General features: G+C 36.9%; 4 protein-coding genes across 5 annotated transcripts in view; 1 reads left to right on the top strand and 3 right to left on the bottom strand.

Moving 5' to 3' along the window:
• Positions 1 to 7,585: 7,585 nt before the first annotated feature.
• On the bottom strand, positions 7,586 to 9,629 carry LOC141438378 (putative serine protease K12H4.7). Its single transcript, XM_074102238.1, is given in 2 exon segments — positions 7,586 to 8,693; positions 8,695 to 9,629. Coding segments are annotated over 2 exon segments (1,299 nt in total). The 5' UTR covers positions 9,416 to 9,629; the 3' UTR covers positions 7,586 to 8,115.
• Positions 9,630 to 10,787: 1,158 nt separating this feature from the next.
• LOC141438376 (intraflagellar transport protein 74 homolog) overlaps positions 10,788 to 24,378 on the top strand; it is a 27,402-nt gene continuing 13,811 nt past the window's right edge. The window contains exon 1 of one of the 2 annotated variants that reach the window (XM_074102236.1): positions 10,788 to 10,915. Coding sequence is in view for 1 of the 2 variants with exons in the window: in XM_074102235.1 (XP_073958336.1) it covers positions 10,959 to 10,969 (11 nt within the window). In the remaining variant the exon portion in view is untranslated. Of the gene's footprint in view, positions 10,970 to 24,378 lie in introns of both variants that reach the window. The other variant, XM_074102235.1, reaches the window with a different exon arrangement.
• LOC141438377 (putative serine protease K12H4.7) lies at positions 16,802 to 18,770 on the bottom strand. Its single transcript, XM_074102237.1, has one exon. The coding sequence runs from the start codon at positions 18,752 to 18,754 to the stop codon at positions 17,252 to 17,254; it is 1,503 nt and encodes a 500-aa protein (XP_073958338.1). The 5' UTR covers positions 18,755 to 18,770; the 3' UTR covers positions 16,802 to 17,251.
• Positions 23,871 to 24,378, bottom strand: part of LOC141438396 (putative serine protease K12H4.7) — a 799-nt gene continuing 291 nt past the window's right edge. Inside the window, exon 2 of the mRNA XM_074102257.1 lies at positions 23,871 to 24,119. Coding sequence (XP_073958358.1) covers positions 23,871 to 24,119 — 249 coding nt within the window. The remainder of the gene's footprint in view (positions 24,120 to 24,378) is intronic.

Here is a 24,378-nt window from a genome sequence, read left to right as displayed (position 1 = left end):
TACAAGTGAGCAAGTGCTCTTGATTTCTAGTCGTCGCGTTTATATATCTTTTTTAACATGCCACTGTTGTTTTATGAGTTATAAATGAAATTCTTTTAAATTATATTAGTACCTATCATCATATCAGCCATAGGACGTCCACTGTAGGACATAGGCCTTCCCCATAGACCTCCAGTTACCTCGGTTGGAAGCATCACGGTTCAGAGCATCTCGGATAGGTTAGGTTCAGAAGGACGCTCCGCTTCGCTCCCGCCTTAGCCTTCTGCCCAGATAATATTACTTCACAAATGATCTTTGCTGTTGAATTTTAGCCATGTGTTTTATACTTTTCGATCATTATCCTCGATGTTTGTATGAAAATGATAGGTTCGTCCTTTGCCTTTTAGACCTCAAAGCATAAAATAGAAGCCTTGTAAAAATAGAGGCGATAATATTAAATAAGAGTCTGTTAGAATTGTTTAATAGATACAATAGCGACACTACTTAGAAGCTTAACATTTAATTTTGTAAACATATTACAAATTTAGTTGCTATAATAATCGTCATGCTGATTCATTAAAACGTAGTTTGGATTACACAATATACGGTCGCTTGAAAAGTTTTATTAATTAGGCGCTTAAAATTATTCGCCGATTTACTGACTTAGTAGACAAATAATTAAATTTGAAGGCAGAAATGACAGTTAAAATTTTGCATCGACTCCCGATATTTGATTGGATTACTCAGGCCGTAGCACTAAGTGTTACGTAACACTAAAGTGTTAGTCTGGCTAATGAAAGATGAACCTGCAAATCCGCGGCAAATTTAAAATAAAATGCAGATGGTATTACCAGGTATCACCATAGAATAAGTAATAGTACAAGTACAAAGCCTTCTCTGTCGTACAAAAGTGACAATTAAGCATAGGAATCGTGCCAAATTTATGCTTCGCTATCTATCGCATGCCAATTGGAAAATAAGTAATTATTTAAAACAATATGTTGAAAATAAAAAGGTTAATACGAATATTTTCGAGAAAAAGTGTAAAAGTTCTGGTTAAACAAGGATTTTCTCTCTGCTTTTTTTTGTTTGAATTTGCTTTTTTTATTTGTTAAGAAACAAACAGTCACACAGATAAATACAAGCAAATTACATTATGGGTTATAAACCAGACCTATAGTTTCTTTAATTAACAAAAGATAAACGTGGCTAGATAAATTTAGAACAGATGTAGTTAAAAAGATGAAGTTATCAAATTACGATCATATCGCGATTACTATAACCAGGACAGTCCGATCACCAGGCAACCGCGGAACCCTACCATAGCAGGTAAATTTAATTCATTTAATGAATGACCTGTATGTTTCAATGACCAGGTTTCGCGGCGGCCCAGAAATCGAACTGATTGACTATATATCAGTTATATTCCAAGCTAAATTGGTTTTTACATATTGAAATTATAAGACTCGATAATCTATTAAGCTTATTTAAAAGCACTCTTTAGGGTGCGTAAGGTGCAATTGACTATATCGATGTCCTTGAATCTATCGCTGTCATTTAATAATTTACAAGCACGCTTTACAAATATATTACGAACAAAACAGGTTCTACTTCGTATTATCGAAAATAAATCTTTTTTCCTACAGGGGCGCTCTCGTCTATGCGGAATTCTAAAACGAATTTGATGTAACAATGAAGGGGCATCTAATTGCAATCACGGCGGTCACTACGCTTCTGTAAAGAATGACGGATCATGGTTAAAATAATCAGTGGCACACCACTTTTGATTGTTTCACCCATGTTTCAGCAATAAATTTCCAAAAAACTCTATTTTTACATACAAAGGTACTAAACTCACAAAATATACATACATACATACATACGCTTGAAAAATATAACCCTCCTTCGGGCAGTCGGGTAAAAAGTTAAAATTTCAGGAAAATGGGTAGCAATACGAAAAAAAAAATTTTTTTCGTTTCCGTTAGTACCCAAGTAAATCAGCTGATTGGGCTTTTTGAATGGGAAGACGAAAAACATTTTTAATTTTAAGACACATTCACCCCTTAATTAAATAGTGTCGGGTAACAATTAACAATTTATACACCTTCAGTGTATATATCACAAAGATAAACATTAAATAATATAGAACTAGGTTATGTATATATAATAATTACGTTAGATACTTAAATAAAATAAGTTATTAAAATTTATCATCATTTAATGATGATAACAATAAAATTCAATTTATTAAAATCTCAACCACGGGGAATTTGATTCTTGTGTACAAGGCAACATTTCTATGTGGCGTTTAGGGTTCATGTTATTTTATTTTGTAATTTCGAAATTATACGATATTTACTGATGGTATGTGATCCCAGTGTCCTTCTTATTTCTTAGTATTATTTTTAAACAGTTTCACTGCGAAAACTGGCAATTTACTTCGGTTTTTGACCAAAATTTAACAAAAAAATCGGTACATGCACCTTACGCACAGTTTGCAACGCGACTGACTCGCCTCGGGCTCGGGTACGCCGAATTCGGCGTACTATTTGTTGCCGCATTTGACAGGCGTACTTAGTATCTAGTCGAGCGAGCGCGCGAGACCAATCATTCATCTAAGGCTAATTAGTTAATTTACTGCATCAGGCGTTACTTTGCGGAGGTCCATATCAATGAACTAAAATAATTTCTTAGCTCACCCGCGACCTTATCAAAGTTAAGTTTATGCAAAATATGCGTGTTCATGCAGTTCCTCTTTGTATCTACTCTATGCTTTGTAACCACAAAGATAAGGTGGATAAAGGAACTGGATCGGACGTATACGAGCTTACTTGTAATGACTGCAATAAAGTATAATGTAGGTCAGACAGGACGCAGTTTTAATGCTAATTTTAAAGAGCATATATGTTTCGGCATATAAGAATAAGCATCCTGACAGATCAAATTTTTCCAAACATTGTTAGAATCAAATCATTCTCAGATTCATATGAAGTGTTACATTATTGCGGCAAGGGGTTGCGTCTCGATGTGCTAGTATGTAAGGAGATAATTAGGTACAAATGTATGGGGACTATTCTTAATGAGCAGGTAAATTTAGTACCATCACCCATAAAAAAACTGTTATAGTTCGTAGATAAACCTCCTCCTCCTCCCCTCCCCTCTAAAAAAAATCCTCCTCCTTCTCCTAAAAATTCCTCTTAAAAATTTAATAAGAGTTTAGCTAAGGTTGAACGTTGAGTCTAAGCCAAGACTATTCCGTGGCCAAGCCTAGGAGCTTGGCTGTTTATGAGACTTCGCTACCTAATATTTATTGGAAAATCATCTCAAACGAGACTTTGCACGTTTTTGTTACAGCTCGTTTTGTTGGCATTGCAATTTTCATGGTATATTTTTAAAGGATGCGGTCCGATTTGGGAATATTCGTAACAATTTAGTCTTCATCGTTATCATATCAGCCCTAGAACGTTCACTGTTGGACAAAGGCTTCCCCCATAACAATTAGTAAAATAATTAAATTTTCATAACAATTTAGTCCTCATCGTTATCGTATCAGCTCTAGAACGTTCACTGTTGGACAAAGGCTTCCCCCATAACAATTAGTAAAATAATTCAATTTTCATAACAATTTTGTCCTCATCGTTATCGTATCAGCCCTAGAACGTTCACTGTTGGACAAAGGCTTCCCCCATAACAAATAGTAAAATAATTCAATTTTCATAACAATTTTGTCCTCATCGTTATCGTATCAGCCCTAGAACGTTCACTGTTGGACGAAGTCTTCCCCCATAACAATTAGTAAAATAATTCAATTTTCATAACAATTTAGTCCTCATCGTTATCGTATCAGCCCTAGAACGTTCACTGTTGGACAAAGGCTTCCCCCATAAAAATTAGTAAAATAATTCAATTTTCATAACAATTTTGTCCTCATCGTTATCGTATCAGCCCTAGAACGTTCACTGTTGGACGAAGTCTTCCCCCATAACAATTAGTAAAATAATTCAATTTTCATAACAATTTAGTCCTCATCGTTATCGTATCAGCCCTAGAACGTTCACTGTTGGACGAAGTCTTCCCCCATAACAATTAGTAAAATAATTCAATTTTCATAACAATTTAGTCCTCATCGTTATCGTATCAGCCCTAGAACGTTCACTGTTGGACAAAAGCTTTCCCCCATAACAATTAGTAAAATAATTCAATTGCAATAGGTAACTGTTCACGTGCGCAAAGCCACGGGTAAAGGCTATATTAAACACAATTTACACCTGTCCTACGTTATCAATATGATTTACATTTTTTTTTGTTTTACTACCTAGCTATAAAAGTTCCACTTATCAAAATGGCTTATTAGCATTCTTTCCTGAAATTGCTATGCTTGTTGAAATTGTTATTATTCGCCAAGCGGTCACAGCGGACGACCAGCGTTGGTCTACGCGGCCAACACTATGCTGAGCTGGGACCGGTTTGCGATTTCGCAAACAAATACTTAATACTTTCAATCAGTATCCATAGGTAGGTACAGCCTCCCTACGTAGGTACAGTCGACTACAAAAATATTGCTACTGCCAAAGTTACAAAAACATGGATTTGTACACGACTTTATTGGCAAAATAATATTTAGTGACCCATATGTTTGTATTTTTGTGTATTTTTTAAGCCGTGGTGGCCTGGTGGTTTAACCCATCGCCTCTGAAGCAGAGAGTCGTGGGTTCAAACCCCGGCTCGCACCTATGAGTTTTACGAAATTCATGTGTGGAATTACATTTGATACTTACCACGAGCTTTGCGGTGAAGGAAAACATCGTGAGGAACCCTGCACAAACCTGCGAAGCAATTCAATGGTGCGTGTGAATTTCCCAATCCGCACTGGGCCCGCGTGGGAACTATGGCCCACGCCCTCTTGTTCTGAAAGGAGGCCTGTGCACAGCAGTGGGACGTATATATATAGGCTGGGATGGATACATATTTTTGTAACTTTGCCCATATCGATAGGTTTGTAGTTGAATGCACGTACAGTTCGGTGCCCTAACATAGTATCCACTTTTCTGTGCAACTAGAACGAAAACCGGCCAAGAGCGTGTCGGACACGCCCGAAATAGGGCTCCGTAGCCATTACGAAAAAATTAGCTAGTAATAGTACTAACCTTTTTCTTTTTAACGACAGGAAATGCCTTACGCATACCCCCGCATCGTGGGGACGATGCGAGTGGTTATGTGGGACTCTCCTCTCCTCCCCCTTCCTGAGTGGAAGGAAGAAGAGAGGCATACCCACTAAAACCTGTCGATGGTCGTCTTTGCTTTCAGCAGATGCCACGGGCGCACTTGCGTGTTCCAACCGCGACAACTAGTACTAACCTAACCTAACCTACTTTTCTGGCAGCGGTTCGTTTCTGTAGGGAGCATACCAAAAAAAAAACACACGACCTTACCCTTTCGGCCCTTATGCGGACGCCACGGGATCGCCAGCATTTTACCGCGATAGGCTCCCTCTCCCTCTCTGCGCCCCAAGCTGGCATTGGGGCGCTGCGCCCCGAAGATTTTAGAGGCGCCCGGCCAGGGTGGCACGTGCAATGTGGGTTCGGGAGTCCTCGCCCTCGCCCGCTAAACCGCCACAATGTCGTGTAACCTTCAAAGTAAAAGTGCCAAATTCTGACGGGATGTAGATTAAGTAGCATCTTATACTTGAAAATGTTTAAACAAAACGCATGCTGAGAACGAAACTGCTTTAAGATACCTCCGCGCTTCCATGTTACCCGATTTATTAACAATGCAAACTGGCTCCGAATTTCGGGTAGACAGGAGCTTATGTTGGCCTGTCTTTTATTTTACATTGTCAATACTAAAACTTCCGTCACTAAAACTCTAAGATACCTCTTTAAGAAATTAACTTGGTCGGGCAGAAAAGGCTCTGTGGCGCTAGGCCCTCTCGTGCGGTTGTATTGTCAATAATGAGGAGGCTCATAGGTCGGCCGCGTTTAGGGGAAGGTTTAGATATACCTCCGCCGCTTCGTGAACTCAAGTCAAAAAAAATCTTGTAATACAAAATATCGCTTGCATTTATTAAATTTACAATAGAGCCAACCAACAGTTCTAAAATATTCCCTTATAGATCCTGCCTGTTGCCCGCGACTCCGTCTGCGTTGAATTCGTTTATCGATATCCCGCGGAATCTGTGCAGTTTTCTGGGATAAAAGCCAGCCTGGACTCAAACTATCTGAACATCGAAATTCGTCTAAATCGGTTCAGTGGTTTGGACAATTCGCAAAAATTTGATTGTAATTTAGTTTTCCTAATGTTTGAACAGGTGAATTTTTTATCGTAATAGATGTATTTTAAAAATAATTCATTTGTGTGTTTTATTTACATTTCCTTGATTCATCACCGTCACGGAATTGTGATTGTTTATTTCGAAACATTTAAAAATATATATATAGATGAATAAAAAGAGTCACTTTGTATGTATAGCCTCCATCATTTCAGATTAAGTCGGTTTGAAAGTGAAAATAATTTCATAATGTCGTGATAACTCATAAAGAATCAGTTTATATACATACATACATAAAATCACGCCTCTTTTCCAACGGGGTAGGCAGAGACTACACCCTTCCACTTGCTACGATTCTGGCATACAACTCTCGCTTCTTCTATCTTCATCAATCTTTTCATGCATGCACCGTCGGTTTAGAGTACTCCTGACCCGACCTTTCTGCAGAACGTCCCCGATTTGATCGTGGTACGTTCGTCTAAGCCTTCCTCTCCCAATGTTCCCATTCACGCTCGTCTTATAAATTTGCTTAGTCAATCTGTTTTCATTCTTTCTCTCAACATGCCAAAACCATCCAAGCATCCCTTTCTCAACCCGTGTGACTATAGTACCTTCATTTACACCACAGCGTTCCATTATCGAATTATTTCTAATTCTGCCATTCAATTTCACACCTAACATACTTCTTAACGCTCTCATTTCTACCAAGAAACCACTAAAAGGACTCTATAAGAATCTATGCCTACTCATTCCTACGACTCATTCAGTTTTAAGTCACTTTCAAAACAAAAGTAACACGTATTTAATACCATTTGAGACGCAATATTGAAACGAGCGCTGTCGTTCCAACGGGGTGTCTGTGATGAAGAAACTCAATATAATTCTGTCTCTACGAACAAAAAAGTGTCTGTTCTACATCTACATCTACATCGTGAAGTATGCCTTTAAATGACTTTAAGTATAATTAACTAAATTTTTCAAAAAAATGTGTTGGATGACTTGCGTTCTCAGCATGCGAAAACCATTTGCTCACTTATTTCACAGTATTTCTAAATCATGATTACAAAATAAATAATATTGCCGTGTTAAGCTATTCAGTCAGTCTATCTATCTATCTATAACAGCCCTTATAGCGCCCGTCTTCGGACATAGGCCTCCTCTCCACTTTTCCAGTCTTGCCTATCCATTGCCACTCGCGTCCAGTTTACGCCAGCTTGTTGCCGGATATCATCTGTCCATCTTTTTGGTGGTCGTCCTCTACCGCGGGTATTAAATGCCGGAATTGATACAATGAAAAGATGAAATTAGCTTTATTTTTACACTAAACCAGACAAAATATGAATATACATTATAGGCCCTTGCCACATTACAGTAAATAAAGAAGGAGAAGGTTTTTCTGTGCATGTATATTTCAGTTTGTATTTTCGATATAGGTTTTACGGGATGAACGTAAAAGTAACAAAAAATTTGGAATTGAAATAACAAATACAAAAAGATTCCAAAAAAACAAATCTTAAATTAACTTATAAAGCAAGTTGCATTGAAAAATCATCAAATAAGTAGGATTGAAAATGTCGTTTCATATAGAATACATGTGTCGTAATTAAACGGAATAACAGTCTCTTCCATTCTGGTCACATTGTGGTAATAACAATATCGCAAAACAGCGGCGCCCGTCTAAACATATCTACAGGACATTGTCGTGAGGTCTGCTTCAAGAAAAAGGCGATAATTGTCAACTATCTCAATACTTAGTGCGCTGTGGTTACAAATATTTAAGAAAAATCTTTAAAACTCAACATAAAAAGAACGAACGAAATGAACGAACGAAAAAATGACAGATAAAAAGTACACATCTTTAACATGCGTTAAGCTTTTTCTATCCATTTTTTAATCATTTGCTTCACATACTCTCTATCTTTGAAGAATGCTGGAGAGTCGTTATACAACAGTGCACAGTCAGTAGTTCCATTTGTTATTCTCACCACTGCAGTGTCAGACAGATCTTTAAGTACTCCTAGTCTATTCCAAGGGTCCATGTCTCCATGAGTAAACACCACATTTGTTACGTTGGGCGTTATTCCACCAAACATTGCATTGGTCTGTGCTACTCCATCGTCGATTCGTTTCTCGTTGAAATCCTCACCAAATATGGCTTGACATTGTTTTATGAAATAATCAAGTGGTAAATTGTGACCAAAAGGTTGTTTATCAGAATTCGTGGTATAAGTATCACCATACTCAGTACATGACTGATAAGTTGAAACAACCATCCACTCCTTTCTATTTTTCCTCATGAAATCCATAGCACGCTTAAAGTCAAAGTCAGAACACATCGGCCAATCGCCCGGTGTAATTTCTGACCTTTTTTTTAGTTTAAAAAGCGTTTTTACTGCAGTACTTGTAGTGCTACGATATTGGGAAGTCAATTGTTTATGGAAAATTTTATTTTTTTTGCATTGATCGCTCCCAATTTTCTGTAAGAAGGTAACGACATATATATTTTATATCATCAGGGGTAGAATATGGGAAATCCCAAGTAATTAAATAATCAATAAACGATTGTTGATTCTCTAAGATATTCATATCGGTGTCATTACAAATTCCGAATTCTTTTTTTAGTTCTTCGATTCCATCCGAAGTTTTAAGTAATTCCGTAATGTGTTTAAAAAAATCATTTATTTTGTTAACGCAATCAGCGGACCCATATTTTTCAAACATATCACTAACCACCTCAAGATATTCGTAATAATCTTTTTTTGCCAAAACGGGCGCACTGCTCGACACTGCAGCATCTACGAGGTCTGGGTAAAGAAGTCTCATCCAAGCAGCGAGATTCCCCGCATATGATCCGCCAATCACAACTACCTTTGACGATTTAAATTCGGGAGCAGACTTTATAGTTGTAATTAACGCAGCCAAGTCAGCCAACGCTTGTTTCGAGCTCAAATACTTCATCGACGAGGTGTCTTTTATGTCAACGGGCATACTTTCTCCATAGTAACGATGTTCTGATGCAAATAGGGCTCCATTTGTTTCGTTTGCTAACTGACACGTTAAGAAGGAATTTATTTCTAAGAGTTCAGAATACACCTCAAAGTCACCGCCAATGTACAGGTAAATAGGTCCGTTGGGCTTCCAAAAAGTAAGTCTCTTGAAATATCTCATCTTCCAGGTTTCATTATTTGTATTAAAGTGATCAAGTGGCTGTTCTATCCATTCTTCCGAAGTGTCACTCACGTCATTATTTTTATAAGTTAAATCATTCCATTCAGGTACGCCACGGTGTCGAAAAAACACAAAACAATGTGAGAAGCCAAAATTTATGACGATAAGTGCACTAATAAAATACATATTTGATACAGTGAGCACTGAGGCAGTGCTCTTGATTTTCTATGAGTAACGGCCATTTAGTCGTCGCGTTTATATATGGTTTTTTAACATACCACTGTTATTTTATGAGTTATAAATGAAATTCTATTAAATTCAATTAGTACTTATGTTTACTTATTTTTAAACGATTAAAATAAGTAAGTATGTAAAATATCATTTTTTTACATATTTAAAAGTAATAAGAAAAATCGGTCAAGTGCGAGTGCGAGCGACTCGCGCATGAAGGGTTTCGCGCCTCCGTACAATGTTTTAAAAACAAATAGTTCCGTAATAATTTTTTGTAAAAAAAAAAATAGCTTTTTTGCTGGTGGTACTTTTTGCCCCTGGTTACCAAAGTAGGTAGTCGTCAAGTCGAATGAGGGCTATCGCGTATGAATTCACCACTAGCGGCGCTAGTGTAGCGTGAGGTCTCCGAAATGTCAAATCTCATAGTTTTTGGGTGAGCTACGCGGGTTGATTTAAAATTAGAATAATTTTGTGAATATTTTGCAATATCTGAAATTAATTATAGCAAATATGCGATCCGGGGCAATGAATGTCCGTGTTTTGAGACAGTTTTGTCTTTCGGAAACCTTTGTCCTCCCTTTTTTCCGAACAAAACGGGGACTATGCAACACTGTTGCATGCTCGATATTTTTATGGTACGGTTTTAAGGTGTATTAAATATGATTTTAATCTAAACTTTGTTTTCACGCCCGTAATAACAGACTTTGAAAGCCATACTTAAAAACCTCGCGCAACAGTGCGCCATCTAGTGAGACAAAAAACGATAGCCCTCATTAAATGAGACCAAAATCGATGCGGTCGTGTCGTTTTATTACAGAGTTCCTATGGCCAACATCTAACTTCATCATCAGATCAGCTCTACGTCACAGTAATTAATATTGCATGTCATCGGATTTATACATGCATGCAAAATTTGAGCTCAATTGGTTGAAGATAATAACCACTTCAAATTTAAGTTGAAATATTAATTCCACCCGAACAAACATAACTAGTTACATTACATTACAAGTTAATAAAACATATCACCAAAATGTAAGCACTAGGTGCAAGTATTTGGAATAAAGAACAATTTTAAATTCTCATCCTCTTTGGCTGTCGCCCAAAAAAAAGTGGCTGAACGCGGTAATTCGGCCGACGGCGCGTACTTATTATGAATTAGTGAATAAATCTTAACCTGATTTTAAATTTTGATCTTGTAAATAAATAGTGTTACTTAGTATGAATTATTACGGACATTTCTTAGTGTAAAAAACATTAAACACAGCGGCTGTGAGTACTTTATTGAAGTCTGCTTTTGTGAAGTGTGTGTTGTATGTGTCTGAGGTTTGTGGATCATAAATTTTTATTTAGTCTTAATTCTGCACAAAAAAAATAAACCACGGTCTTAGAGACAATTATTATATTATCGAAGGTTTTATAAAATAGCACTAACAAAATTGCAAATTAATAAGTAGTAAAACATTAAAAACAACATAGGGTCATCGCGTTGCCCCTAGCAACTGACAGCCGTCATCTTGGCAGCCTAGCAACCAAAAACCGCTGAATGAAACACGTTTCTTGTATGACGACCCCCTTTAATTTTTAACTTTATTTTATTTTTAGTATTTGTTGTTGTAGCGGCCACTGTTAATCTGTGAAAATTTCAAGTGCCTAGCTATTACGGCTTAAGAGATAGAGCCCTGTGACAGACGGACGGACAGACAGACAGCGGAGTCTCAGTAATAGGGTTCTGTTGGCACCTTTGGGTACGGAACCCTAAAAACTAAAGTATGTTTCTAAGTCAGCAATTTGAAGTCGGTGCCAAGCCCAATAAATAATAATATACTCATATATGTAAGCTACGATCACTTATCTCTTTAGAGACGAAATATAAGGCGACTCGACCCTGTCAACTAGTCAGTCTGTGGTTTGTCAGCTTGGGCCATAAACTGGAACCAAAGAGACAGCTAACATTTAAAACAGATCTGGGGGCACGGTAGTGCTCCCGCCAAGTCGAGCGCGAAGCAAACACCGCCGTACCATCCTTCACTGGAACCATTTCGCCACATTTTCAGGCCCCTATTTGAGAATCTCTGGAACTCACTCTTGATCATCAAAATAGAACTAGTACTTCCCATAAACTCAGAGAGCTGAAATTTGGTACAGAGTTAGGGTTTAATGGCCACATAAAGGGAAAACTATAAAAACTAGGATAATCGAAGATACATTGGAGTACATGGTGACCCTGATTAGAAAACACAAGAGTTCAACCAAACTATTAGAGATCGACATACCGCCTTCACAAAAAATATTCAACTTGGTGGGCCGCTTCATTTGATAATAAGTAATAAGCCCACGTTTCTACAAAAAGAAGTGAAATCCTACCAAAAACATTCAGTAAAAAACTAGCCAAGTCTCGATGGAGCTGCTTGTTTATCTCTAAAAAGTAATGAAATCTAGGCAAAGTCGTGCCAAGTCTAAGGTTCCTTAGTGCGATTTGCCGTTGACTTGTACCCACTAACGTATAAAGAATGTTTATATTGTCCGCGTATTGAGTCTCAACATTTACTGGATAAGATTTAAGACTCAACATTCTTTATACGTGAGTAGGTACAAGTCAACGGCCAAGTCACACAACATTAACTATAATAATAAAGAAATCACAGTAAGGAACCTTAGACTTGGCACGATTTTGTCTAGATTTTATTACTTTTTAGAGATAAATAAGCAGCTCCATCGAGATTTGGCTAGTTTTTTACAGAATGTTTTTGATAGGATTTAATTTACGGCAACATATCCTGTTTAAATGATACGGAAACAACAGTTAAAAAGTGTAACAATCAATATTAGTTTTCATCGGTTAGTCAATTTCTTTATTTTACCAAAATATTTACGAAAAATTTATTAGTATGCAACGCGGGTCAAGTTATATTTGACAGGTCCGTTGCGTGTGCAGTTCTCATCTTTTTTTACCCTTACTGCAAACATTTATCCGTCACAAATGGTGATTAAAATTTGCCGGAGTTGCAAGTCCGTAATCGGGAAAGATTTTATGATTGGTTTTTGGAGTCTTTTTGTATTGAAAATACAAACTGAAATATAGATGCACAGAAAAAACAGAAAAATAAGACCAAAGTAAAAATTTGGAATTGAAATAAAAAATACAAAAAGATTCCAAAAAACCAATCTTAGTCTTTTTGTATTTTTTATTTCAACTCCAAATTCGTTACTTTTACGGGTATCCCGTGAAACCATAGCGAAAATACAAACTGAGACATGGATGCACAGAAAAACCAGAAAAAGAGACCAGCGCTGGGAATCGAACACAGATCCTCAGCAGTTTCGCTCTCATCGAGAGACGTCACATTCTTTTGGAACCAACCGCTCACCCAGACAAGAGACGTCGCTACTAGGCAATCAAATTATGATTGGTTTTTCGGAGTCTTTTTGGAGGTGATGACTAGATGTCGCTAGTGCTGCTGCTTAAGTAGCGTAGTGGAAAAAAGTAACCTGAGATATGTGTGCATAGGAGAAATTCGTGTCTAGATTCCTGTCCAGCGGTGGTGTAGGGGTTATAGCACGCAGCACGGATTTCTGAGGACCTGGGTTCGATTCCCAGCGCTGGTCTCTTTTTTTGGTTTTTCTGTGCATCCATGTCTCAGTTTGTATTTTCGATATGGGAAAGATTTTATCGATAGAGACTAAGGGATAAACCGCTGCTGAACGATTGACTCATTAAAACTCTTAAATATCATCAATTCTACGCCGAAGAAACCAAACATATTATTGAATAAACCAAAAGTGCAATGAATTAGCTCCTTTGCCAGGTCGTTTAAATAGTTACTTCTCAAAGTCGTGTTCCTTAAAATAGGCTTTAAAGTACTCCGTTAGACGAACGTCTTTTGTTTCAATGAAAAACTATTTTTTTTAAGGATATGATGTGTCAGGCTCATGCATCCATGCCAAAGGCCTCATAACACACGACCTGAAATTAAGAATCTGAATTTCTATGGTTCATTTACTAGTTACTGAATAAATTCAGAGGACTATGAATATTCAATGTGTAAGTATATAAATATTGTCGACGTGTTTTCGGTCAAATAACAATTTAATGTACATAATAGAGCATCGATGTAGGCGATTGAATGGGCTACAGTTAGTGCATTTTTTATTTTTTATTTTTGCCGGGAAAATTGAAGTGTCATTGTCATTTCAAACGTTATCTTTGATTTTTTTATTTCAGCAGACCGTTATATCTACATCTTTCTTTCTAATATATTATTATAAAATTCTCGTCTCACAATGTTTATGACCAAACTCCGCCGAAACGGCTTCACCGATTTTTATGTTTTTTTTTTGTATATTCAGCAGGTCTGAGAACAGGACGTAAACTATTTTTCTTACTTCTAGACGCGGACGGAGTCGCGGGCAACAAGTAGTATTTTAAAGCAATATGATTTTTTGGGATTATTTAAACGCTTAAAAAATCCATGTTAGAATGAAATAAACACTTGCGTATATACAGTACATGGTAGTTATAATTTAAGTCTGGTACAATATTAGCTGTCTTACAAATAAAACATTGATTTCTAGGAGTTTCTGAGACTTGCGTTCTCAGCATGCGAAAACCATTTTCTCACTTATTTCCACTGATGTATTATCAGTGCTTATTTCACAGTATTTCTAAATCATGATTACAAATTCAATAATATTGCCGTGTTAAGCTATTCAGTACAAGGGTATTAAATGCCAGGAAGCTTTCAAAAAGATGAGTTACTTTATTTTTCATAAACTTTTCAAAATTGCATTTCAAAGAAATATTTGCTTTCTACCTGTATTCATGGAATTTTGAAATTTCTTATAGTTTTTGAGAAAATTGCAGATACACTACTATACGTATTTTACATCTTGTAGTTGTGCGGTATACTGAGCTAATTACCACTTGCTCCAGTATACGGCGTAATGCGTAGATTACTGATCTAACGATATTTTTATATTGTATATGAATTTTTAGATGAAATACTTATATGGCTTGCAATGAACAATAAAACAGATGCTCTTTTACCTTCATCTATTGATTTATAAACGTTTTTATCACTTGCATCAATATACGCTAACATTAGCATGCCACTTGTACCAATATACCGCTAGTAATGTTTTAAACGTGCTATACAAAATACAGAAATATACCTTTATAAAAAACCTCACTTGAAATATAAATGGTTTTATTAAGAAAAGTAATTGTATTAAGTGCTTTAAATTAATGGAAGCACATTCAATGTATTCGTATTCCTGTTCAAATGTGTACTCGTATTTTATTGTGAAAGGTTCCTCATGTGATACATATATCGCATCGCACCCATTTGTATCCACATAACGGTTTAGCTTTTGTGCCTCTTCAGGGTTCCGTACCCAAAGGGTATAAACGGAAACCCTACTACTTTATACTACTTCGCTGTCCGTCCGTCTGTCACCAGGCTGTATCTCATGAACCATGATAGTTAGACAGTTGAAATTTTCACAGATTATGTATAACTGTAGTCGATATAATATATATATAACAAAAAATAGATCAGAATAAATATTTAAGGGGGCCCCCATACAACAAATGTTTTTTTTTGCCATTTTTTTGCTAATCCTAATGAAGTTGTATAGATGGTATGGAACCCTTCGTGCGCGAGTCTGATTGGCACTTTGCTTAAGACAAGCTTTGACATGAAATATTGAGTCAAAGTCAAAATATCTTTATTCAATTTAGATTGTAACAAGCACTTATGAATGTCAAAAAATTTACCACCGGTTCGTAAAAATCTCTGTTGAGAAGAGTCTGGCAATAAACCTAGGTATATTTTGTAAACAGATTTACAATCATATTTTAGTGATATCTATACATCACAAGTATTTAACACAACTACATATTTAAAACAGTTCTCAATTCGCTATTTGGAGTAAGCACTCGCCAATGCGGATCGGAATTATTTCCAAATTTCCCTATCCATGATATAATCATTAATTTTAATAATACGCCTTATATATTAATGTCTTCTTGACAATAGATTTAATTTTGTGTCTGTTTCTGAGTCTTGGGAAACTTCTATAACTTCATACGGTTTACCCGTTTTCGCCATATACATAGCCAGGTACCATTTCTTAGGTGTGTATAAAAAAAATGTGTATAGGGTGTTATTAAAACCCTGTACTATACTTTAAACCACATTAGGGCTACTAATTACTAATATGATCCAAGTAGAAAAATACTGATTCGAAAAAAAAAAGTTTTGTATGGAAGTGGAGTCGCAAGAAGACTTTCTAATTTCGATGTTTTCCCACTTATATCGTATTAGTAATCAGTAGCCCTAATATGGGTTACAGTATAGTACAGGATTTTTTTTATCAACCTGTAGGTATATTGAAATTTACTGTTCTCATTTTAATTAAAGCATGCATGCCTTCGCCTTCTTTTTGGGGATGCTCAACTACCAAAATGCAATGTAATACTGCAATGTTATATTTCTAGCACGCGTACATGTAGGTATAGCCGAGGAAACTGAATCACGTACTGGTACTGGGGTGGAACCGTTGTACTACCAATGTTATGTTGACATCCCATACATTTGCCAAAGAATCATAGCGAAATAGATCACGAAAAGGTTTCACATTGGATTTAGTTTCCATGACTGTCTATGAGAAATACGGCTATTGTGGTCTTGCCAAACCAAAACATGTTTTTTTTTTATATACTATCAAATTATGTGCTCGTAGAACAGTTTAAACGGTCCGCACGCAGCGACGGCTAGCGCGTACACTGAGGCAACTGCCAGTTACACTCGACTTCCCCGGCCCCACGACAATATCGGTGCCGCGTATAGTGGTGCATGTCGGTTGCCTCAGTATACGTTGTACCGATTAGCAAAACGGTGTTAGATGCATTCATATACGTCACTTTATTTCCAAAACTAATAGGAATATCCGTCCAAATTTTTTTGGTAGGTAAATAAGGAAATATTAATCACAAAATTGCAAAAAACTAAAAATCAGAAATTTGTCACTTGTACCAGTATACGTAGGAGGTATCGATTTCACAGTATTTCTAAATCATGATTACAAATTCAATAATATTGCCGTGTTAAGCTATTCAGTAATGGGTATTAAATGCCGGAAGTAATACAATGAAAAGATGCAGTTAGCTTTATTTTTACACTAAACCAGACAAAATATGAATATACATAGGTATAGGCCTTTGCCACATTGCTATAAATAAAGAAATTAACTTGCTTTATATTGCATTGAAAAATCAACAAATAAGTAGGATTGAAAATGTTGTCGTTTCGTATAGAATACATGTGAAGTAATTAAACGGAATAACAGTCTGATCCATTCAGGTCACATTGTGGTAATAAAAATATTGCAAAACAGCGGTGCCCGTCTATTCACATATCTGCAGAACATTGTCATGAGGTCTTCTTCAAGATGAAGACGATAAGTGTCAACTATGTCCATTCTTAGTGCGTTGTGGTTACAAATGGGTATTTAAGAAAAAGCTTTAAAACTCAGCATAACAAACGGTGATGCATTAAAAAGTGAACGAAAAGAGGACATATAAAAAGTACATATCTTTAACATGTTTTAAGCTTTTTCTATCCATTTTTTAATCATTTGCTTCACATACTCTCTATCTTTTAAGAGTGCTGGATTGGAAGAGTCCAAATTCAACAGTGCACTGTTAGAAGTTCCATTTGTTATTCTCACCACTGCAGTGTCAGACAGATCTTTAAGTACTCCTAGTCTACGCCAAGGGTCCATGTCTCCATGAGTGAACACCACATTTGTTACGTTGGGCGTAATTCCACCATACATTATATTGGTCTGTGCTACTCCATCGTCAACTCGTTTCTCGTTGAAATCCTCACCAAATATGGCTTGACATTGTTTAATGAAAAAGTCAAGTGGTACATTATGACCAAAAGGTTGTTTATCAGAATTTGTGGTTTCAAAATTACCAAATTCATTACACCTCTGGTAAATAAAAACAACAAATCCATGCCTTCTCATTTTCCTCAATAAATCCATTTCCTTTGTAAAGTTAAACACAAAACACCAACTTTTTGATGTAATTTCTGTCCATTTTTTGAGTTTAAACATCGATTTTACTGCAGTATTTGTAGTGCTACGATATTGGGAAGTCAATTGCTTATGAAAAATTTCAACACTTTTTTGCACCGATCGCTCCCAATTTTCTGTAAGAAAGTAACGACATGTATATTTTATATCATCAGCGGTTAAATGTGTAGCAACACTTCCGAATGTAAAAAAAGTTAAGGTATCAAAAAACAATTGTTGATTCTCTATGACATTCATATCACTAAAATTACAAATTCCGAATTCTTTTTTGAGTTTTTCAATTCCACTCGGACTTTTTAGTAATTCCGTGATGCGTTTATAAAAAACATTTATTTTCTTTACACAATCAGCGGACCCATATTTTTCAAACGCATCACTAACCGCCTCAAGATATTCGTTAAAATCTTTTTTTGCCAAAAGAGGCGCACTGCTCGACACTGCAGCGTCTACGAGGTCTGGGTAAAGAAGTCTCATCCAAGCAGCGAGATTCCCCGCATATGATCCGCCAATCACAACTACCTTTGACGATTTAAATTCGGGAGCAGACTTAATAGTTTTAATTAACGCAGCCAAGTCAGCCAACGCTTGTTTCGAGCTCAAATACTTCATCGACGAGGTGTCTTTTATGTCAACGGGCATACTTTCTCCATAGTAACGATGTTCTGATGCAAATAGGGCTCCATTTGTTTCATTCGCTAACTGACACGGAAAGAGGCAATACCTTTCTATGAGCCCAGAAAACATCTCAAAGTCACCGCCGATGAACAGGTAAATGGGTCCGTTGGGCTTCCAAAAAGTAAGCCTCTTGAAATATCTCATCTTCCAGGTTTCATTATTTGTATTAAAGTGATCAAGCGGCTGTTCAATCCATTCTTCCGAAGTGTCACTTAAGTCATTATTTTTGTTAGTTAAATCATTTTTCCATTCCGGTACGCCATGGTGTTCAAAAAACACAAAACAATATGAAAATCCAAAACTGATGACTATAAGTGCGCTAGCAAAATACATCACGTATATTATTTGATACCAGTGAGCAAGTGCTCTTGATTTCTAGTCGTCGTGTTTATATATGTGTTTTAACATGCCACTGTTATTTTATGAGTTATAAATGAAATTCTTTTAAATTATATTAGTACCTATTATCATTTTAGCCATAGTTCGTCCACTGTAGGACATAGGGCTCCCCCATAGACCTCCAGTTGCCTCGGTTGGAAGCGGTTTGCATCCGCCGTGAACCCGCGACTTTAACCAAGTCATCCATCCATCTCGTTGGTGGACGTCCTACGCTGCGCTTGCCGATCCGCGGTCTCCACTCTCATGAACTCAGACTTGTCAGGGTTGTAAACCATATTGTGTTCACCAGCGTACCTCTCGCATACGGCCAGCAATTACCGCATCGCTGCGACTGAAGGAGCAAGCAAGACCATAATAATATCATCCGCATAAGACAGGTGGTTCGCCATGATCCCGTTGATGGAGCAACCTACTCCGGTCCGTGTTAGCGCCTCTGTCAGTCCGTCCATGTACACGTTGAACAGTGCCGGCGACATGCAGCCGCCCTGTCTTACTCCACAGTTCAGATGTGTAGCTGTGGATAGTGCCCCTTTCCATCTCACCTGGTTGGTCTCCTGGATGTACCACTTATTCAGTACTCTGATAACAGGTGGAGGTGTTTGACGTGCCTGCAATTTCTTCCAGAGGAGTTGATGATCGACTCTGTCAAAATCGTTGCCGTGAACAGCTGGGCCAGCATATGCACCATCCAACCTGGGAGACTTTCCACGCGTCATGCCATTAACCACTTGCGCGATCTCCGTTACCGTCACCGCAATCGAAATCGAACGGTCCTCCATCTACACGGAGGCCCAGTGGGCAGTCGTGGGTTTTTCATGGGTAAAAAGTTTGCTAAACGACTCCGCAATGCCATGATCGTCAGTCTGTCCGTCGATGTGTGAAGGAAAACTGTTATTTGGTCTTAAAATCTTGTTTAGCCGCTGCCAAAATTTTCCTAAATTGCTATTTTGCATGTCAGCTGCAATATTATCCATCAGAACCTACTTACTTAATGGTGTCGGTTGACCGGCGACGGTTGGTTACGACACGTGCTAGTGGGCATAGTCTCATTTTTCGATAAGTACAAATAACGATGACAAATAATATATTTTTACCTGACACGTTGCTATAATGGTCATAGTGCGATACGCAGAGGTAAGTGACAGAGGGACCTATGTCATAGGGCAACATGACCAGCTAGCCGGTTGCTTAGGGCGGTTGCGGAAGTATGTACTCACCTACCTAACTGAAACAAGAATTATTTTGGTTTAATGTTACATTCTTAGTTTTAAAATAAATCTGCACTCTAATTGGTCAGTGAATAAAAGTTTTATTATATCGTAAGGTACATAGATGTCAATGTATTATATACTTAATGATTATCAGTAAAATCACCATAAAATAATGACAATATCAATACTGGACATAAACAATTAAATAAATGACAAAGGAATAAATAAGTCTTGTCAAATTAAAAGCGAAATATGAAAACGCTTACTTTTTTTTCATTTATTTACTAAATAGAAAAAAAAATTAACATTTTACAATAATGCACCGAGCAAAACCATCATCATCATCATCATCATCAGCCTATATACGTCCCACTGCTGGGCACAGGCCTCCTCTCAGATCAAGAGGGCTTGGGCCATAGTTCCCACGCGGGCCCAGTGCGGATTGGGAACTTCGCACGCACCATTGAATCGCTTCGCAGGTTTGTGTGCAGGTTTCCTCACGATGTTTTCCTTCACCCGCAAAGCTCGTGGTAAATTTCAAATGTAATTCCGCACATGAATTTTGAAAAAACTCAGAGGTGCGAGCCGGGTTTGAACCCACGACCCTCTGCTTGAGAGGCGATAGGTCAAACCACTAGGCCACCACGGCTCCCATATTCTCTATCTTTTGTGAGTGCGTCTGAATCTGAAGGGTCTGAACTATCCAACAGTGCACAGTGAGAAGTTCCATTTGTAATTCTCACCACTGCAGTGTAAGACACATCCTTAAGTACTCCTAGTATAATATGCAAAGGTCCATGTCTCCATGAGTGAACACCACATTTGTTAACGTTAGGCGTAATTGGGTCGTTCCGTCATTTCGTGCCAATCACATGTTCTTGTACTTTTCGATAAAAAAAATAAAGTCAGCGTAAATTCGGCTAATGCAAAACGATATGTATTTAGAACCTTAATAAAGTGCATTGAACTAATATACTATTATTACATTATTTAAATTTATTATGACACGAAAACTTGCAAATAATTCATTCACCTCCAATGTTCCAACACAAGTTCATAGTTGGAATATTTTTTTTTTACAATCTCATCACAAGAAAGCCCAACTTGTTTATGTCAGTAGAATCCTTAAATACTCCTTACGTATTGGTATAATTTTTATTTTTTTTGAACACAGTTTTATAGTAAAATTTTGTAACTATATTTTTGTCAAACAAAAAAATTCATTCACTTCCAACAATACGTTACAACAAATTACACCTTCTAAATTCGTCTCTGGTAACTTTAATATTGTTCCATTGTATGACGCAATAATCAGTCGACCGGCACGCATCGAACGGGGTGGACGTACGTGAAATTTAAAAAAAATATTTGCGATCTCCGCGACAAGGAAGACGTTTGGTACAGTGTGTTTATAATTACCTTCCGGACATTTCACAAGTAAGTAATGGTTTTTGATTTTTTTATACGTTAAGAAAGTATCCCTTTTGGGCGGATTTATTTACAGTTTTAATTTAAAATTTCAAGGACATCTGATTTAAGAATAATTAATGAAATAGTATCTATTTTTCATTCCTTTCCTTTGCATTACCGTCCATTCCTTCCACATTTGTAGGGGATGGTAATGAAAGCCGTTGGATGGTAATGAACAAATTGCGAAACATTAAATGTTTTTTAGTAAAGTTAATATAAAGTAGTATATAGTTAGTATTTAATACGGATGTAGAATAGATGTTTTATGAATTATCAAGAAGCAGGACATGGAAAAGGAGCACCAGACGGAATTGGGGCTGTTGTTTAGAGAACTGTAGATAATTTTGTAAAAAGTACATCAGGTATTTTAAATCTAAATATTGTCCTTCTTTATTAAGTTCCAATTTGTACGTTACGAGTAGTTAGTTATATTATCTTTAATTATATTATTTTATTTCAGGTTGTTTGGAGTTTATCAGTGCCAGGAAGAGTAGCACTTCGTAGCCTGTTGATTTACTTGCCAAGACGATGTACCATTGAGCCATTATCATTTTGGCACTTTGCATTATGCTGTATCACATGCAAATGATAGGAATGCATGTTGATAGTTTGCGCATTGACACAGCCAAGCCCGGCGCTACATGGCGCTCGCGCTACAGCGTGAGACGGAACCTAGCTCGCCACGCATCAATTCCCATCACGGCAGGGCATGATCCAAATAAGAGTGACCACAATCTCCTGCAGTTATGATACAAAATGTAAAATTAGATTGTCAAAATTCACAGTTTTTTAAGAAACCAACCAGCGTCTTCAATCCTTTTGAACAGCAATGATTTTATGAAATTTATTCAAGCGAGAGCAGAAGAGCCAGATACTATGAATGTGAAAGATTCAACACCGGTAAACATCGAGGACATCAAGATTCAAAGAAAGTAACAATCCGGACGTAAATCAGCCTAACTCAAGAATCCTCAATGGAAGTCGATGGTGTTAACCACTAAATTTGCTAAAAATTACTGGCGACTAAGGTTCAGTACCAAATACACTCTAAAAGGTGGTACTCTTATGTTAGAAAAATTACGAAATCCGTGTAAGCGTATGCATAAAATTAACTTGAAAAAAGTGCAAGGAAAATCACTTAAATTTAACTGGCCAGACGTTAAAGATGAAGACAGTGTCACTGAAAGCCGTATTTGGAATTACTACAAATTCAGTACTTTGATAACAGGTGGAGGTGTTTGACGTGCCTGCAATTTCTTCCAGAGGAATTAAATAATCGACTTGTCAAAATGTATGAAGCTGGGTTTATGCACCATACTTTAAGGGAGACTTTCCACGCGTCATGCCATTAACCACTTGCGCGATCTCCGTTACCGTCACACGCAATCGAAATCGAACGGTCCTCCATCTACACGGAGGCCCGGTGGGCAGTCGTGGGTTTTTCATGGGTAAAAAGTTTGCTAAACGACTCCGCAATGCCATGATCGTCAGTCTGTCCGTCGATGTGTGAAGGAAAACTGTTATTTGGTCTTAAAATCTTGTTTAGCCGGCTGCCAAAATCTTCCTAAATTGCTATTTTGCATGTCAGCTGCAATATTATCCATCAGAACCTACTTACTTAATGGTGTCGGTTGACCGGCGACGGTTGGTTACGACACGTGCTAGTGGGCATAGTCTCATTTTTCGATAAGTACAAATAACGATGACAAATAATATTGAAAGACACGTTGCTGGGTCATAGTATAATAAATGAATAAGTAGACATAGGGACTTGACTGTTATGTCGCAGTGAACTTGGGTTATTTAGGTTAAGTATGTACTCACCTACTTAACTTTAACAAGAATTATTTTGGTTTAATGTTACATTCTTAGTTTTAAAATAAATCTGCACTTAATTGGTCAGTAATAAATGACTATTATATCGTAAGGTACATAGATGTCAATTATATATACTTAATGATTATCAGTAAAATCACCATAAAATAATGACAATATCAATACTGGACATAAACAATTAAATAAATGACAAAGGAATAAATAAGTCTTGTCAAATTAAATGCGAAATATGAAAACGCTTACTTTTTTTTCATTTATTTACTAAATAGAAAAAAAATTAACATTTTACAATAATGCACCGAGCAAAACCATGCTAAGGTTTAACTGAACTGAACTTAGCGACTTTATTGGATTTAGAATGGACGTTAAGCTTATTTTATCCATTTTTTAATCATTTCCTTCACATATTCTCTATCTTTTGTGAGTGCGTCTGAATCTGAAGGGTCTGAACTATCCAACAGTGCACAGTGAGAAGTTCCATTTGTAATTCTCATCACTGCAGTACAAACTATTTTTATATGCCGCGGTCCATGTCAATGAGTGAACACCACATTTGTTACGTTAGGCGTAATTCCACCATACATTGCGTTGGTCTGTGTTACTCCATCGTCGACTCGTTTCTCGTTAAAAACCTCACCAAATACGGCTTGGCATTGTTTTACCCAAAAATCAAGTGGTAAATTGTGAGTAAAAGGTTGCTTATCAGACGTCGTAGTCGCAAAATAACCAAATTCAGTAGACTCCTGGTAAACCCAAGTAGAGAACCATAATTTTTTATGTGCCTTCATATACTCTATATATGCTGTATATACAAGAAACAAGGCTGATGAGGATTCAGTGTAATTTCTTTCCAATTTTTCAGCTTAAATGTTGTTAGTACTGCAGTACTTGTACTCCTAAGATATTGGGAAGTCAATTGTTTATGGAAAATTTCAACACTGTTTTGCATTGACCGCTCCCAATTTTCTTTTTGAAGAGAATGACATTGTGATTTTATCAAATCAGGGGTAAGACTTGCAGCATTATTTGCGAATAATTTAG

Source organism: Choristoneura fumiferana, chromosome 18, assembly GCF_025370935.1.
Source record: "Choristoneura fumiferana chromosome 18, NRCan_CFum_1, whole genome shotgun sequence".
In the NCBI taxonomy this organism is placed as follows: Eukaryota; Metazoa; Arthropoda; class Insecta; order Lepidoptera; family Tortricidae; genus Choristoneura; species Choristoneura fumiferana.
Note: the sequence above shows the minus strand (reverse complement) of the source record. Positions and strands in the feature narration are given on the sequence as shown.